Here is a 19,432-nt window from a genome sequence, read left to right as displayed (position 1 = left end):
ACATCGACAGACCTCTGGGAGTGGGGGGGGGGGGGGGGGGAATCATCCCAAGACCAATCCACAAACAAAGACTAATCCACAAAGTAGGCTTGGACTTGATAAGACAAGTACTTCTTGAGATATTGCTCATACACCATTTCCTTTGTTTTAGCCATAATGACAAATTTGTTTGCCTACAGTCCAAAAAGGACAGACCACTGGGGGTCAAGGTTTATAGCTAGGGCAAATTGGATGCCGGCTAATTTTGTCCTGAGCTTGGTCGAGAGGGTGGTGTATGAGGGCAGCAGAGCGCCTCACAACCAGGTGGGATCAAGGGGCAGCGTCTTTCGAAGCTGAAGGGTTTTAGGTTTTGTTTAAGCTTTGATGGGTTCCCCAGGCTCTCTCTTGCCAATTGTACCTTTGACATAGTCAATTTTTAGAGGAAAAACATGTCCAGGGAGCCATAGAAAATAAATAAATAATTTTATTAAGTTTTACAGTAAGATGTAAAATAAGATAAAGGTAAAATAAATAAAATAGTCTGCTTCCGATTTAAATCTCATATCAAATTAGGGTAGGTAGGTAGGGAATTTTTTTGTAGGCAGAATTTTTGTGTGTTGATTTATCAATTGAAAAGCTTGCATACATTCATCAGCAGGTAATGCAGAGTGGAGAGACAAGTTCACGGGATGACGGGACACATGTCCGATCACTGCCGCAAAATCTAGACTATTCCATTTCAAAAAGGAGCACATTTTGTAAAATAGAAAAGCCATATTTCACTGAGTGAAATTCATTGACAATTTACGAACGAAGTGCTGTCAATAAACTCAATCGATTATTGTCATTTCATTTTTGATGTTTTCATTTCTTTTGCACAAGTAAAAAATAGACAGGAAAAATCATCAACACTACCCACAATCTGAAAATTCTAAATAAAAATTTCATGCAACTTGGACAACCTTGTCCACCCATCAGATTAACTTTTTTTTCAATCAAACCAAAATTCACGATCGCCTGCAGGTTTTTTCACAAGCCTGCATGTATAATAAAAAAAAAATTGAAACATAAAAAATCAAATAAAAATTAAAAAAGACAGAAGTAAAGTCCCTTAAATTGCGTTTTTGGAAGATTTTATCTCTTAACTTATGCCCTAAATTATCCATTTTCCATCAACAACCATGTAAATGAATATGTGGTTTGAGAATCGGTTGTTTTGAACATGTTCTGATCTCAATTGCGGCAATTCTTTACTCCGTTCGTGAAGAAGACTAGTCAAGAAGATCATGAATATGGATTTATCAATCTTGGTTAAAATGGATTTCGGACTGTGTGTGTTATGTGCTGTGCATGCTGCATGGACCAGTGGACGACCCTGTGAGGATTACCATGTGGTTGTGTGCATCACGCACGCCGGAGATTGTGTGTGCTTTTTTAGTACTAGTGCGCTGCCGGCCTCCATAAACTCGCAGCATTCAAGCGGCTTATTTTTAAGCAACAATCGCGGAGAAGATCGCGGTTTTGGAGTGAAAATTGTTAGATTGTTTTTACAGAAATCAAACATACACATCTAAATTAGGAGTTTGACATGATTTTTGACATTAATTTATGCCGGTTGGAGTTTGTTATTTTTTTGTTGGATCCCGGTCGGCTGGGGCCAGTCATAGCTGACCGGCTCCGATTGTGGTAGCTACAACCTTGCTGGGGGTGGGTAAGATCCAAGGACCAATCCACACGAAAAGTTTTGAGTCCATCTGAGTTCAACATATTTTGTTCACACGCTTGCACGCACGCACGAATCACAAGACACACACACACGGAAGGACATGTTTGAAACAGTGTGCCCCATTAAAAAAACCGTTGTAAGTAGACTGGTGTTTTGTTTATATCAACGTTTTACTGTGACGCAGCATAAGGATCCAGTCTACATATCCCAGGCAAATCCTTCGACGTACATCCAAAAATCGTCCCGAAGAACACAAAGAAACTAACCCAAAATATGATGGGACAATGACAAACAAAAATAAAGCATTCCTGGCACTAATAAACTAGGCGTACTACCTTGCCATGATGCAGTTTGGAATGCGATCGTGGCAATGCTCCCAACAGGCCAGCCCCCGATTTCACTAAGCGCTGCCACGCGTCGCAAGTGCAAGTTGCAACCGGTTACACGTCGTAAGTTGCAATGCGTATGAAATCGATTTCATCAAAGTTACGACGCGTTGGATGCGTCGCAAGTTCCTTGAAAACGAGGAAGAACATGTCGTAGGGTCGTCGTAAGAATGCTATGTTTCATTTGTTTACGCACAAAATGCATGAAAGGACATAACAATTACCACACGTAACTTCCGTGAACCAATCGGGAAGACACTAGACAACAAATGGAAATTTACCCTCCCCCCCCCCCCCAAAAAAAAAAAAGTTTGGGTAAAAGAAAACAAACACACGCATAACAAACAAACACACATAAACTGAAACAACTCAACAAATAAATAATTATAAACCAACCAAAAAACCCCCAAACCTAAACACTAGTCCGAAACGGTGTCTGCCATCTTGAATGAACTCTAATACACAACTGTTTCATGACCAAGTTGTACACAACATTAAACAGCCGCAGAACTTTAGCAGTTCATCCTCGTCCAAAGGGTTGTTTTTATTAAGAGTGAATATAGTTTGTATTGCGACTCGTCGCACTTATGACGTGTTTGGTGAAATGGATTGTGGAACTCGTCGCAGCCGCGACGTGTCTTAGGTCTGCGACGCATCGCAAACCCTACGATGCGTCGCGACTTGCGATGAGTTTCGTGAAATCGGGGGCAGGGCCCATTTTCATAAAGCCTGTATTAGGAGGAAAACTGGCTTAGCACAAAATAGTATTGCTTAGCAGAAACTTGTTACCAGCCCAACTTTACTTAAATTTGAAACGTTGTGGACTTGTGGCTGGTGCCCGACTAAATTTTTGGCTGGTAAAGAAATTTGTTAAGCAGTATTTTCTGCTTAACAGATGAAACTGTTGGGCCCTGGTATATATCCGTGACAGATTTTTAAAGCATCCTAGGGAAGGGAATCTTGAGGGATTCAAAAGTCGAGGGGCTCGTTTTTTCTTCTTTTCTTTTCCCGGTCTTCATAAAATTGTTTAACCTACTCACACAATAACACCAACAATATAACAAAATGCGGTATTCCTACGTTTTGACAACATCAATCTATTGAATTACCTGAAAACTCCTAACAAAAAACATACGGGGGAAGGAAACAAAACACAGCATTGGAAAGTGCGATCATAAGAAAGAACAGATTCGACAAGTGAGGTGTACCGACTGACAAACCCACGAGACAAGCATATTTTTTTATGTCTGGCTCCTAACCCCTCCCCAGCTCACGGCTAGACCTGAAAGCTGGGAGTTCATAGCGCCCGGGATTACACCTCCAGCCCTCACGAGACACTGCATGGGTGGTACGTGATATGCCCCAAGGCTTACGTTCCAATTGTTCCACCTCTGTGGCCCCATACAACATTCAACTTCAACATTCAACTTCTAGAGGACCAGATTTAAAATTTTGAGTCAAACAAATTGCAAAAGTTTGTTTTATTGTAGATTCTTGTTAAGTGGGTAGTTATTGATGACATATCCAAAATGGGACAAGAGTTTCAACCCAGAAATGACCTAATTTGCATATTTAAATTAGGTCATAATTATCAAACTTTAAGGTCAATTATCTCTAAAACTATCCATTTTTAGGAAAAATGTTGTGTTAGAAACATGACCTTGGGAATCTAAAAAACATATTTGTATACTCAAATGACCCTTTCCCAAACAACTAGGTCAAAGGTCAAGGGGGTCAAACATACGTGAAATTGGTTTTCTCCATTCAAAATCATCATTACATGGCTTCCCATTACATTGAAATTAATAATAAATGAATTATTTGGGATAAATGATTCCACCCTGTCCCAAATGACCTCTATTGATGACATTCAATAAAATCAAAGAAATTAACAATCAAATTCATCCGACGGAATCGTGGTGCAAATGCATTCTTCTAGTCATTTCCCAAGCGAATAGGTGTAAATTGAACCCATTTATTTTACACAAACATCATGGTATCAGTAACCCTATGGGGCTGGTTTGTTGTACATTTTCTCTGGTAGCAAGCAAAGTTTCACACTGCCCCCCCCCCCCTCCCGATCACTCAGCTTCTCTGAGCATATTCAGGCATCGTCAGCAGCCACAGTGTCCGCTGTGCGTCATCCATATCCCGTCTTTGTGTGATTCCACGATGCTCTCGACAATTAGATCAGTTGCCTCCCCTGTTGTTGCCTCCCCAGTTGTGTGCCTCCCTCGCTGGTACATGTACCTCCTCACCTGGTGCCTCCCCTGTTGTTGCTTAGTGAGGCAACAACTGGGGAGGCAACAACTGGGGAGGTGTTGCCCCCAGTTGATGCCACCCCAGTTGTTGCATCCCCTGTTGCTGCCTCCCCTTGTTGCCCTGTTGCTTCTTAAGTTGTTGCCTCCTCGGTTGTTGCATCCGATGTTGTTGCCTCCCCAGTTGTTGCCTCCCTTGTTGTTGCCTCCACAGTTGTTGCCTCCCTAGTTGTTGCCTCCCTAGTTGTGGCCACCCCAATTGCCTCCCTAGTTGTTGCCTCCACTTTTGTTGCCTCCACTTTTGTTGCCTCCCCTTTTGCTGCATCCCAGTTGTTGCCTCCCCAGTTGCCTCTCCCCTTGTTGCCTCCCGGATCCCCTGTTGTTGCCTCCCCAGTTGTTGCTTCCCCTGCTGTTGCCTCCCCCCCCCCCCCCCCCCCCCCCCGTTTGTTGCCTCCCATGTTATTGCCTTCCCTACTGTTGCCTCCCAGCTGGTGCTCCGTTGTTGCTGCCTCTAATTCTGTTGTTGCCTCAATAAACTTCTCTATAGACATTGTTCACTACCTGTTGGTATTCCTCTTGTATAAACCGCACTTCCAAAGGAGATCAAGAGAAGCTATCGCTCCCAGAAGCTACTAAAGAAGCTATCACCCTGGTGTTTTGCTACAGACCCTTTGAATAGCGGACCTTCAATGTAGAACAGACAAAGCCCTTTCTCATACAACTTGTTGATGAGTTCCTTGAAACCAAAGATAAAATTCAAATACACTGGCAAACTCCGCTTTCCTGTTTACACATGCTGTACTATTAAGGCCCATCACACCATTCATCTTGACCTTTGACCTAGCTGTTTAGAAAGGTCATTTAAATCTAATTGATTTAATTGAATGTCATTGATGAAGGTTTATCATTTAAACCAAAGAATACATTCATTTTTAATTTCACTGTGATGGTATGCCATGTAACAATGCATTTGAGTGGAGAAAACCAATTTAACGTATGTTTGACCCCTTGACCTTTGACCTAGTTGTTTGGAAGGTGTCAATCGAGTATACAAACATGTTTTTTAGATTCTCAGGGTCAGGTTTCTATTCACCTCTAACACAACATTTGTCCTAAAAATGGATAGTTTTAGAGATAATTGACCTTAAACTTTGATAATTACGACCTAATTTAAATATGCAAATTAGGTCATTTCTGGGTTGAAACTCTTGTCCCATTTTGGATATGTCATCAATAACCACCCAATAAACAAGAATCAACAATAAAACAAACTTTTGCAATTTGTTTGACTCAACATGAAAAAAATGTCTAAATCTGGTCCTCTATTCATAAGGTGCCTACAGAAGGCCATCGATCTGCACATCCCACCCACCCCATAACCATGAGGAGGGTAAATACTCTTAGGAGTATACTACATGTAATGAACAAATCCATTCTACAAGAGAATGTTGAAGTGAGACATCTGTAGAAACTGAAGTAGGTTGACTTTGCAGAAGATGCAAAGTGAAATCAAGTCAGTAAACTTTGGAGCATGATTTAAGTACACTAGGGTTAGAGTTAGACTCAATGTGAATCTTGGAATTTGAAGAACTTCTTAATATTGATGGGATGTGCAGTAGGAGGAATGTAATGCTAGAGGCCTTGGTCAAATGTTGACAGGACGAGTAGACGAAGTAAATAGCAAAACAATTGGGGCATATTTCTCACTGTGAATACCAGTGAAGTGGTTAAGTACTAGCCCAGTACCATGTATTTCAGCCAAATACACTGTCGCGTGGGTATTGCAAGTTAAGGGCGCGGTGGTCCACGCATTAATATACATGTAACAACAGCTATTTAACTTTTTTTCAAAACATGTTTATCGCAACAACCTCCACATGCGTTTAACGCACACCGTCCACTTAGTTACTGTACCAGTGTTGTACTAGCCCAGCAAAGTTTTCTAAACATTAAGACATGGCATTTGTCATTTGTAAGTGATCTAAAAGGTATTATAAGGTGTTACGTATATATATTTTCTGACCAATTCCAGGGGTTAAATCTTAGACATTTACCTGTAATGATTTGTTTTTGTTTTTAATATTGGTAGAAATTACCCAAATCAACCCCAACAAATCACACTATATCCCAACACTACTATCCACTTATTGTACTCCCAAAACACATTAAGACATAGCATATTGTTATTTGTTAGTAAACTAACAGCGGTTACATGTATAAGGTGTTGTAGATATAATCTTTTTTAAGTGATTCCAGGGTTCAAATCTTGGGGCATTTACCAGCTAACCTTGTAACCTTAGAGCTACTCCAGCAGCCCTGGCACAGACCCCTGAAGCACAGCTTCACAAGCCACCCAACCTGAAGCATTAACCAACATACATGTACAGTGTAGTCACCTTTCGACCACGGATGAGAATGACAATAATTCAAGTGCATAATTTGAATAAAACTATATACAGTACCAGCCACAAGTAATCCCAAACCCCTGCGAGTGCGTCACAGGTACCCGCGTCCATGCAAGCAATGGTACGTTCTGTGGCAAGTTTTGCGGGGCTAAGTGAAGGCCCCACATTAAGTCTTGCAACAACTTCACGCATGGGCTAACATGAACATACTCAATGACGATAGCGTAGGCGGCCTGTATATTTGTACACACGTGAGTTTCACCCCTGCAAAAGAAAACGGCCTCCCTGCCAAAGTAATTGACCACCCTGCAAAGATTGAAAAATTATGGACGAATGCGAAACTATCGAGTGTTGCAATGAAATAAAAAAAATCAGATATGACCTTGTTTCCTACATGTGTACCTTAACCACTGCTGGAATAGGAGTAACAGGTTTAGTGCAGGCACTGTTCATGTCTGGAGCTGAAGAAATCATCTCTGCAGTCTCTACTTCTTGCACTTCACAACCTCTAGAAAAACAGTCACACAACAAATTTTACTTGTTACAAATATATTGTAAAAATCAGGACTGTAACTCAGTTTTACAATATTAATTTTTTTATCCCAGATCCAAATTGAACCTATGTTAAATAAATAAATAATAACAATAACACACATTTATTTATAAAGCACTCTGACACAAGGTACCACTGCGCTTTACAAGAAACTATACAATAAGCAAATAAATAATGGCACTGAAAATGGAAAAACAGGCAAAGCAATCAATCCTTGAACAGGAATTTTGAGATGTTTCTTGAAAGCTGCTCTGCATAACTAATATGAGGAGGAAGACGCTTCCAAAGGCGCGGAGCATGTGCGTAAAAAGCATGATCCCCAGCAGCGGAGTGCACCTTTGGAACTGCCAAGAGTGTGTTGTCCGAACCAGAGCAAAGGTCAGGTCTTAATGACACTGGTGAGATATGTAGGAGTGGTATTGTGAAGACAATTGTATACAATGGTAAGGATCTTGAAAACAATACGCTGATGGACTAGGAGCCAGTGAAGTTGATGGAGGAATGGTGTGACGCTATCAATTGTATCAAGTTTTCACACAATGAACTTCAACCCCAAACCCACCTTCATGCACCGAAACAAATCTGACCCAAAACACCCACCGAAATCAGCTAGAAACCGTCAAAACTAAGCTACTAATGACATCGAAGAACCAAAAGCTTAAGATGAAGCAGGGGTACCACCCCCCCCCTCACCCTCATCCCCCTCCCAACCCTCACCCAAACCCAACTCCAAGCCCTCTCCAACCCCACCCATACCTCGCCCCCCTCAACCCTAACCCTACAAACCCCCAAGCTCCTCCCAACCACCATCCCCTTCACCCAATCCAGACCCACAAGATCCACCCACTACTCCAGCATCGGTGACTCCAGTCCAAAAAGCTACAGATCAATCTGCTTTTGTCTCCATCTGGGGATCTCCTCCTGGACCAAGGGAGAAGTTCTGAGAAAACGGAAAAAGAAGACCCGTCTCCACTCAGTCAAGGGCTTACCGAACTGAAGTCTGACTCTCCTCCGAAAAAGACACAAAACCACCAAATGATGACCACACAGACAGTGATCTTGACAGTGATGATGACAACGCTAGCGACGTCTCCCATCAATCTCAACTACCCCCAGATGCAACACAGGAGAGCGTGGATATGAGTGACATCGAAACAGACGACACGGCATCCATCCTATCAGAAACCAACTCGCAACCCAGTGAGTTGGAGTGCGAAGAAGGAGACTTGTCCATCCCCACAGGCCCCCTCTCGCAAAAACAAATGACAGCATTTCTGAAATGTGTAAAAACACGCAGGAAACCGGGTGAAATCGCCAAAAAGTTCACTGGAGACATCCCTGGGGGATTGTAAAACAAGTGAAACCCCTGCGTAGTTCCCCCCTCCTAAACAGAAATATGCAAATGAGAATCCGCAAACTTGTCAAAGGTCTAGACATATAGAAGATGTGTCACGCCTGATTCCAAAAGGACTCTGATGAACTATTTTCTGTTAGTCAGTATGGCGTTGTCTCTCGTATCAATAAACACGGGAGGATGCTCCAATCCGACTCGTAAAACCTCATTCCATGAGTACATTAAACAGTCTTATTTAACCCTGACGTAGTCTTCTTACAAGAAGTCAATGATTTGCCTACCTCCTCAACTGTGTGGAAACATTGGCAACGTCAAATCAATAGTACTCGAGGCAAAACGAGGGGATCAGGCGTGGCTACTCTTGTCAAAAATAATATATCTGTGCTTAGTCATGCTTTCTTTATCAAAGTTACGCTCTTTACACTGAAATTGAACTTGATTCTAATATATATCATCTGTATAATTTACTTGTTCCACAGGGAGACGTAGAGGCAGGAAAAATGTTGGAAGCTCTTGAACGCCACTGTGCACAGCATGATCGAGGTGAAATACTTATAGGAGGTGATTTGAATTGTACCCACAATGTCAAAAGCATGGCTTGATCGCATATACCTACCTTCGCATTTGGCTCCCACTGTTTCTAAATGCAACATAATCCCTTGCAGCCTGTCAGATCACAGTGCAGTCAGTGTTGCCTGTAAATCTAGCTCACATCGTCCCAAGGGAAGCGCCTACTGGCACTTTAACAACACTCTCCTCCAAGACGAAAACTACAAACACATCATCTCCCTGTTCTGGACTAATTGGCAAACTAAACTCCCCTCTTACCCTGATATTTGTACTTGGTGGGACATGGGCAAAGCCCATATCAAAAACATCACTCAGACCTATGGTAAAAAATGTGCCAATGAAAAACATGCTCTGATTCAAAAACTTCAGAATGACATTGATGACCTTCAATCCTCCCCCGATCTCAGCCCAGATATGAAACAATTCCTTCTCGATCAGAGACATGCGCTCAATAACATCTACAAACAGGAAGCTCAAGGAGCCATGGTTCGCTCGCGCTTTCAACTCGAAAGCGAGGGTGACCCATGCTCAACGTTCTTTTTCAATCTGGAAAAACAAAACTCCTCTGCCAAAACTCACCACGGAATGCGATTAAGCAATGGCATTGTCACAGAAGATCCGAGTGAAATACGCCAACATGTCCATTCCTTTTACAAAGACCTCTATTCTTATGTTCCCACTTCCCAAACTGCGCAGAACTACCTTCTCAAGAACATACCCACCCTTGATCCCGCCGATTCTGAAACATGTGATCTACCAATCTCAATTGAAGAATTGGATCAAGCCGTCAAACAACTCAATAAAAACAAAACCCCTTGTTTAGATGGCCTCACCAGTGAATTTTACCTCTGTTTTTGGCCAATGTTGAAAAACGATCTTTTTCAAGTCCTGCAGAAAAGCATTCAGTACCAATCCCTTCCCACAACGTGCAGGAGAGCTGTCATTACTCTCCTGCCCAAGCAGGGGGACCTTCAGGAAATCTCCAACTGGAGACCAGTCTCCCTCCTCAACACTGACTATAAAATTCTCGCCAAAGCTTTGGCCAACAGGCTGAAAAATGTCATCGGCGACGTCGTTCACCTCGATCAATGTTATGCAGTTCCAGAGCGCTCCATTTATGACAACATCAATGTCATAAGAGACAGCATCATGTACGCCAACCACTCTGACCTGCCTCTCGCCTTGTGTAATTTGGACCAAAAGAAGGCGTTCGATAGCATTGACCATGACTACTTACTCAAGACGCTGCAAACAATGGGTTTTGGTGAGCATTTTGTTTCCCTCATCCGTCTTCTTACAAAGCACAGTCAAAGTCCAGTCCACGCTAACAGCCCCACTCCCATTTGAGAGAGGTATTCGTCAAGGATGCCCCCTCTCAGGGTTGTTATATTCCATTGCTATCGAACCCCTTCTTCATACCATCAGACGTAACTTGCAAAATTATGGTATGTCACTTTCGGGCTCCGACAGGATCCTGACTGTTTCTGCTTATGCAGATGACGTCACAGTTTTGTTTCATCCAACAAAGGATTTCAAGTTTTGAATGATATTTACACTATTTACAGTACATGTAGGGCATCATCTGCTTGTCTTAATCTTAATAAGTGTAAAGGGTTGTGAGTCGGAGCATGGATAGACAGACAAGACCAACCACTCAATTTTCTCTGGAACAACAGAGATGTCAGATTTCTTGGAGTTCATCTGGGAAACACAGAAACTTCTCGACAAAAAAACTGGAAATTGTGCCAAAAAAAATGAATAACGCTCTTTCGAGGTGGAGTGGTCTAGCAAGGACCATGTCTTTCAAAGGCAAAATCATTATAGCCAATCAGATAGCTGCCTCGAAACTGCTGCATTTTCTCGCTGTTCTCCCTCTACCAGAACAAGTTTTAGATGATCTCCAGGAAACTCTCATCAATTTTGTTTGGTCTCAAAAATGCCATATGCTCAGTAGAAAAGTGCTTTTCCAGTCCCCATTGAAAGGGGGACTAGGTCTTGTCTGTCTTAAATCCTGTGTGATGACTTATAGCATTTCTGTTCTTCAGCGTTTGTTTTGTAAAAATAAACATCCTGCCTTTTATTTTCTTATCCACTATGGTCACATGTATCGTAATCTAGGTCACGATTTTCAACTCTTTTATACCAATCTTGAAGTGAAATATCTTACCAGTCTCCCCATTTTCCAAGCAGAAATTCTCAAAGCTTGGATCACATCGAAAGCCAACACGAGCGTACCACCTGCCTCTGTTAATTATGTTGTGAATATGCTGATTAATAGCTTGATTTTATGTAGCCATGGTAACAAAGAACTTCTCTCTAGTCGGCTCCTTTCATGTGGTGTCACACTAATCAGTCAACTACTCGACAAGGACGGAAAGTGGATCTCAGCTGAAGACGTTCAAAAACAGCATCGGATGGGACTACGCCCGCTTTCTTCAAGAACACATGCAACAGAATTGTCACACATAAGACAAACCTTACAAGATCTCTTCCCCAAACTCTTCGACAAAAGGGGTGCTAAAACGACTCCAGACGAAGGAACTGAGTCTTTTCTCCAGTTGAACTTTCCAACACCTGACATCAAAATTTACGACATCAAAAGTGAATCCAACTTTCCCTCCAAACACCTGTACACAGTCTTCAACAAAGGACTCAATACTCTGCCGGACAACCCCCGAACCCCTTGGCACAGGGACATCCTGCAAATGAACACTACAATACCGTGGAAAAATGTATACAAATCACCCATCTCCAAGAAAGAGGGTGATGTACAGTACCGGTTACTGCATTAAATTCTACCATCGCAGGAAGTTCTCCACTACATCGACCGCAGTCTACCAAAAACGTGCGGCTGGTGTCGACCATCAGAAAAAGGAACTCTGCTACATCTCTTCTTCCACTGCCCATCAATCCAACCAGCACTCAAACCTTCTGCATCGATGCATCACACAACTACTTCCCACACTGACACTAACTTTCGAAACATACTGGTGCCTCATCCACCACAGCAGGGGCCGACCGAGAGAAAACGTTGATTTAGCCAATTATTTAATTGTTAGCTTCAAAGCTAGTGTTTACTGGTTATATGTTCACTCCAATTTCAAAGACTGCCTTCACACCTGGAAATACTGTATTAAAAGTAAAATCATAATAGAGTACCGCTACTACCAGCTACAGAACAATGTTCCCCTCTTCCTCAATAAATGGGGTCTCTGCAACATGTTCAAGATCACCGATAATGCCATTCAATGGACTCTGTAATTCTGTTTCTATTCCTTGTTTACCATGCCAATGTATTTGCTTAAGTGTTTATTTGAGTGTTATTTCAATCCCAGCTACTGATCTTTTATTTGTCACAGATATTTTTTTGTCTATTATTAATGTAACTTTTTAGTTTCTATGTTTCTGTAAATTCTGTATTTTTTGTGTATGAATAAAGTGTTTGCTTTGAAAAGTCAAAAACTTCAATCCATCAATCAATCCATCAATCAATCAATCATTAAAAAAATTCAAAGGCGCTCAAGACACAAAATTAGTATGTACAATACACTTTTTTAAAAAGATAACATTTTAAGAGCATTTTCTTGAAAATATGAATAGTCTGAGCATCTTCTAGTGACAATGTTACTCTAGGCCTAGCTTTCAAAAGAATGACTAAAAACCCATATATGTAAACCCATATGACATGCATGGAACAATCTCGCCCTCCTATAAGGTATGATATCACACTTACCCTTTAAGAGGGGATGTACTGGTACATTTTGGAGGTTTCTTAGAGCAGGATGCTGGACTACCGGTAGCTTGAATGTGGATTAATTGTAGCCGGGGCTTTTTGTCAGGTGAATTACTACTTGATACAGTTAGTTTGTATTGTCTGCAAAAAGGAAATCAATCAAACACATTTTTAACTGGGTAAAAGTTACTTTGTATGAGTGTATGGTTTTTGAATCAACAAGCTAAAACTAGAATTTAGTGTTTGTAGAAACAAACAATAGGTTATCAATTGGTCAATATTTGGATCAATAAAAAGAGTGTTGTTAATAGCCCGTTAAAGTGCAAAGAAATCAAAATGAAAATGTATTCTTGATGTGTACTATTGAAGCATCAAAACTTGCTGTACATTTAGTCTAAAAGCCTTTAAAGGCAGTGAACACTATTGGTAATTACTCAAAATAAATGTTATCATTACTTGGTAACAAGTAATGGGGAGAGGTTGATAGTATAAAACCTTTTGAGAAACGGCTCCCTCTAAAGTGACATAGTTTTCAAGAAAGAAGTAATTTTCCACGAATTTGATTTCGAGACCTCAGATTTAGAATTTGAGGTACCGAAATCAAGTATCTGAACGCACACAACTTTGTGTGACAAGACTTTTTTTCTTTTTTCATAGTTATCTCGCAACTCCGACTACCAATCGAGCTCAAATTTTCACAGGTTTGTTATTTTATGCATAAGTTGGGACACACCAAGTGAGGAGACTGGTCTTTGACAATTACCAATGTCCAGAGTCTTTAAATAACCCATTTTCAAAGCATTTTTCAGTCACTTCCGATTTAGACAGATCAAAAGGTCAAGAAAAGGTTACTAACAATTTTTTGTATATATTCATTTTTCACGACTGTAGAAGAGACTAACTAAACCAAATAGGAAATGTAAGTTGAAAAGGCCTTGAACAGACCATATGTACATGAAGCTACACAGCGAACTCTAATTAATAACAAATTCTTAATACATGTTTAGCGCATTTCACAATAACCGTATCAATGCGCTTTACATTAGTGCCCTGGTCATAGGACCAATAACATCCCTGAAATGTTTCTCAGCTCACTGGGGAGTATACAGCCCTGAGCTGCCTGTGAGGCGCTAGTGGCTTTTTCATACACAATATCAACCTCTACCCTCGCAGGTACCCATTTATACCCCTGGGATGAGCTCTGGAGCATGACTCTGCACTACTGCACGCATAACACGTTGTACGTGTGTCTTTTTGTGCACTACCAATGGGGAAATTCACAATTTTTGAGATTGTCAACTTCCGTTTTGAACCAGATGTCAAAGTCAAATGTTGATGAACTCTCTGTAGCATTTAAAGCTTTTTGCAAGACCTCTCCGATAAAGTATAAATTGTTGGAAAAGCTTCTGCACTACTTGAGTTATGATTTTTTGAAACAATAAACTTTGAATTTGTTTAGTATATTTCAACAACTGATGACGTCATCAGGACGTAACAACTTTTGTATCATCTACTGGTTATTGTCTACATGCATGTAAAGTTTTAACTTAAAGCAAGCTTTGCAACTATGCTATTTCATGCGAACAATCGACTCGGAGAAGAATAAAAACTGAAGAAAGAAAAAAAACTAAAAAATAACAAAGAGTTGTTTCGGCTGTTGCCCGAACACCTAATTAAAGACACTGGACAATCCCCTATTGGTAATTGTCAAAATCCAGTCACCTCACTTGGTGTATCTCAACAAATGCATAAAATAACAAACGTGTGAAAATTTGAGCTCGATTGGTCGTGGGAGTTGCGAGATAACTATGAAAGAAAAAAACACACTTGTCACACGAAGTTGTGTGCTTTCAGATGCTTGATTTCGAGACCTCAAATTCTAAACTTGAGGTCTTGAAATCAAATTTGTGGAAAATTACTTCTTTCTCGAAAACTACGTCACTTCAGAGGGAGCTGTTTCTTACAATGTTTTATACTGTCAACCTCTCCCCGATACTCATTACCAAGTAAGGTTTTAGGCTAATAACTATTTTGAGTAATTACCAATAGTGTCTTCTGCCTTTAAAGGCAGTGGACACTATTGGTAACTACTCAAAATAATTATTGGCATAAAACCAATCTTGGTGACGAGTAATGGGGAGAGGTTGATGGTATAAAACATTGTGAGAAATGGCTCCCTCTGAAGTGCCATAGTTTTTGAGAAAGAAGTAATTTTTCCACGAATTTGATTTCCAGACCTCAGATTTAGAACTTGAGGTCTCGAAATCAACCATCTAAACGCACACAACTTTGTGTGACAAGGGTTATTTTTCTTTCATTATTATCTCGCAAGTTCGATGACCGATTGAGCTCAAATTTTCACATGTTTGTTATTTTATGCATATGTTGAGGTACACCAACTGTGAAGGCTAGTCTTTGACAATTACCAATAGTGTCCACTGCCTTTAACTAAAAACTAGAACAGCAAAGCTGCCATGGCGAGCTGCTGATCGCCAGATAGAACCAATAACTGACAGAAAAAACAATCACTTGATCAACTGATGGTCAAGGGGTGGGGACATTGACAAATATGAAGTAATGACCATTTAAGGTTTTCATTGCTTAAGCTCATTCAACTGGAACCAATGTACGGTTTTCCTTTTAACTCGTCGACTAACATGGTCGGCCATATGGAAGTCAAATTTTTGACTCCCATAAATGGCCGACCGTGTTAGTTCGCACAGTAAAAGGAAAACCACGGAACTTCGAGGCAAATTTGTGTGGATCATTGTATTCTTCTTTTACAACATCTTTCCAACCATATGCATTTTATAACAAACGGTTACAAACGCTTTTTTATAGACCAACTCGTCCGATCCAAGGCAACGTGTTCCTTTAATTAAAGCTTATCATTGTTCTAGCTCATTCAACTCGAACAACTGATACATTCTTTGAGTCTAATCTATTTTATGTGGATTTACATGTACAAAGCAATATTTGATTTAAGTTTCAAGTCAGTACGTCATAGCAAAAAGGAGTTATGACCATTATTTTAAGGTTTTCATTGTTTCAGCTCATTAAACTGGAACCAGTGATGCACTCTTCAAGTTTTATCTTTTCATATGCATCTTTACGTAAGAAGCAACATTTGATTTCAGTTTGAAGTCAGTACATCAAGGAAATAAGTAGTTGCATATTCAAGTTTGTCATTGTTTTAGCTCACTCAACTGAAACCGTTGATTAATTATTTGAGTTTTATCTATTCATACGAACCTACATGGAAAAAGCAAAATTTGACTTAAGTTTCAAGTCAGAACTACATTGCAATCAGGAGTTATGACTGTTTATATTTTTCATTGTTTCAGCTTAAACACTGTAGAATAAGTGACAGAGAGTTTGATTTTTTTTGTTTAAACAAATTTTAAAAACTTTAAGATTTTAATTTGAGTTTTTTTTTTTTAATCAGATGTCAATGCTTGAGCCTGGAAAAAGCTTTAAAGTCACCTGGAAGTGGTATTTTTTCAAAATAAAGCTTTTGTCACTAATATGTGTGTTTTGATGAGTGGAATGTGAATAAACAGTTAACTAAGGTTTTAAAAAATCAGTTCTTATGTTATTTACAAATTTAAGAGTAGACCCCGACCCGAGAGGGCGCTGTTCGTGACGTCAATCGAGGCAGACTTTGCCTGTAATGCGTAGAGTAAACACAATTGCAAAGTACATGTACGGACCAAGTCGTGAGTTTGTACGTTTCAAAAATTTTTGTTTTGTTTTTTCCGGCAATGTCGACCAGGTGTATTGCTGCTGAATGCAGAAAAACACTTTTTGAAATGTACCAACTCACGACTTGGACGTACATGTACTTTGCACGTGTATTTACTATACGCATTGCAGGCACAAAAGGGGTAGGCGGAGTCAGCCCCCAAAACAACTTTATATATTTTTTAAACATATAAATCGTGACAAACAATTACTAAAAAAAAATGTTTTATGTGCGTAAGCATATACTCTTATGTTTGAAAGAAAAAAAATTTTTTTCTCCAAATTTTGGTTATTTCAAAAACTTTAAAATTGTTTTTTTATTTCCAAAACTTCAAAAAATTTGGAAACATAGCTGAAATGTACCCAAAAATGCCTGGCAATTATATATATTGATGTCACTTGGGCCTGTTCATACCAAAACAACTCAACTCAAAGCCTTAAACTTAAACCAAAACTTTAACATTTCCAATAACTTTAACGCGGACAGCCGGCCGGACGGACGGTCGGACGCCGGACATTGGTATTACATAGGCTCGCACTGCTCTGCAACTCGCCAAAAAGTACACTAAACAAAGAGACAAAATTACAGTATTGCAAGAAGGACACAAATACAAAACAAAACTGTCATTATATCTAACTATGTACAATATAGGCCCCTAATATTAATAAGGGGATTAAAGAGTAGGCGACGAGTTCTTAAACGGCCGTTTAAAACCGGCAGGGTCGTGGCCGTGTGATAAAGGCCCAAGCTGAAGGCGACGGCCTTTACCTCACAGCCACTAGTGAGGTGGATTAAGGACAAAAAACACGAAGATCGTGACACGGTGGACAAAAGCACCAAATTTTCACCAAAGTATCAGTTTGACCCGTAGATTTCAAAAACGTCATGCTCCAAAAAATCTGAGCATGGGATGACCTTGAAATTACGTCATAATGACGTCACTACGTCTTTTAATGTAATAAAGCAAATCCAAATACCATGGTTGGTTTTCTACATGCCAATATTATGTTTCTGAGGCCAAGGAATTTAACGAGGGTGATATTAGTTTGTAACAAATTAATATCCTTTATGGTGACTATGTTGATGCTCAAAAAATTGCAATTACCTTGACTTTATTATGACGTAATATATTCAAAATGGCAGTCATTTCCTTTAAACAGCATAACTTTAGTTGTGTAATGCCGATGCAAGTGATTTTAGTTGCGAATTATATGTATCAGAGGCCAAGGAATCGAATATGGCAATGTTCTTGTTTCGCTGAAACAAACAGTTTTATGATTGTTGTATTAAATTTGTATTTCTTTAGCATATAATGGTATAAAATACGTCATCATCACGGAGGACAAATCAGTGGTTTTTTAAAAATATGTTAATATGTTTCATTTTCAGCTCATGGTTCTGATGGCTAGCAAACAAGCGTAGTAACATTTGAAACCAAAACTTGATTTTGGATTAAAAAGGTTTTGTTTCAGTTTTAGACAATGCCATTGCCATATACAACTTTGTAAACTGTTTTTGGGGGGCAACTGGTGTCGAAAATGTCCTTCGATGACCAAACCACTGATAGTTCGGGAGATCAAAAAACACAAGTATAAACACCTTGCATCTGGATTGCGTCTGGTGGTGCCAATCATGACTTGACTGCTATTGTTAGATTAAACGAATGGTATCCAGAGTTGTATCACTCACTGATTTTGGTTTGAAACCGGAGCATGTTCTAGCTAACTCGTCGGAAGCTAAGGACAAATTGTACAACAATCTAAGCTCCATTATCAGCGAAGTCCCAGAGCAAGATCCAATCTTCATCCTCGGGGATCTCAACGGCAGTGTTGGTGCCGATCAAAAATCCTGGTCTTCCTGTATGGGACAGTTTGGCATCGGCAAGTTATAAATGAAAACGGTCAGCGTCTTCTTGAGTTCTGCTGCACAACAATCTCTGCATCACTAACACTTTCTTCAACACAAAGCCCAACACAAGGTATCCTGGAGACACCCTAGATCAAAGCATTGGCACCAACTTGACCTCGTCACAAGACGTAGGGACCTGGGCAGCGTCAAGATAACCCGCAGCTACCAAAGTGCAGACTGTGATACAGACCACTCCCTTGTGTGCAGCAAAAAAAGCTTCAACTACGGAGAGTTCACAGATCCAAGAAGGCAGGGCAGCCTCGCATTGACACGAACAAGATTTACAACCCAGAGATGGTGGAAGCGTTTGGCCAGGTCCAAAAAGATGTCTTGCCAAGAGTACCCAATTCCGATGTCAGCGGGAGATGGGAACACCTCAGGGATGTTGTCTACAATGCCACTAGTTCGGCAAGAGGCTAATCAAGTCACCCGATTGGTCAGACCTCTGCTGCCAATAGTAATGTAAGAGGTATGTAAGAGGGAATAAAGCAGGCCACCTGAAGATGACCGCTTCTCTGAAGCCAGTTACCGGTAAGGTCCTAAAGGACCCTCTGAAGCAGATGGATCGATTGGTGGAGCACTACTCAGAGCTGTACTCCAGAGAGAATGTTGTCAACACAGAAGTTCTGAACAACAAAGATTGCCTGTGTATCATGGACGAACTGGGCAGTGAACCAAAACTAGAAGAACTTGGCAAAGCGCTAGATACACTCTCCCCGGGAAAAGCTTCAGGAAAAGATGGCATCCCCGAAGTCATCAAGTGCGTAAAAGGAATCCTCATCAAGGATCTGCTTGAGATATTTTGCCAGTGCTGCAGA

At 40.4% G+C, this 19,432-nt stretch overlaps 1 protein-coding gene across 1 annotated transcript in view; it reads right to left on the bottom strand.

Annotated features, from left to right (window-relative positions):
• LOC139947210 (sentrin-specific protease 6-like) overlaps positions 1-19,432 on the bottom strand; it is a 156,775-nt gene that overhangs the window by 106,436 nt on the left and 30,907 nt on the right. Inside the window, exons 5-6 of the mRNA XM_071945079.1 lie at positions 12,965-13,105; positions 7,157-7,262 (exon numbers count right to left, since the gene is read on the bottom strand). Coding sequence (XP_071801180.1) covers positions 7,157-7,262; positions 12,965-13,105 — 247 coding nt within the window. The remainder of the gene's footprint in view (positions 1-7,156; positions 7,263-12,964; positions 13,106-19,432) is intronic.

The sequence above is a fragment of the Asterias amurensis genome, chromosome 14 (genome assembly GCF_032118995.1).
Source record: "Asterias amurensis chromosome 14, ASM3211899v1".
In the NCBI taxonomy this organism is placed as follows: Eukaryota; Metazoa; Echinodermata; class Asteroidea; order Forcipulatida; family Asteriidae; genus Asterias; species Asterias amurensis.
Note: the sequence above shows the minus strand (reverse complement) of the source record. Positions and strands in the feature narration are given on the sequence as shown.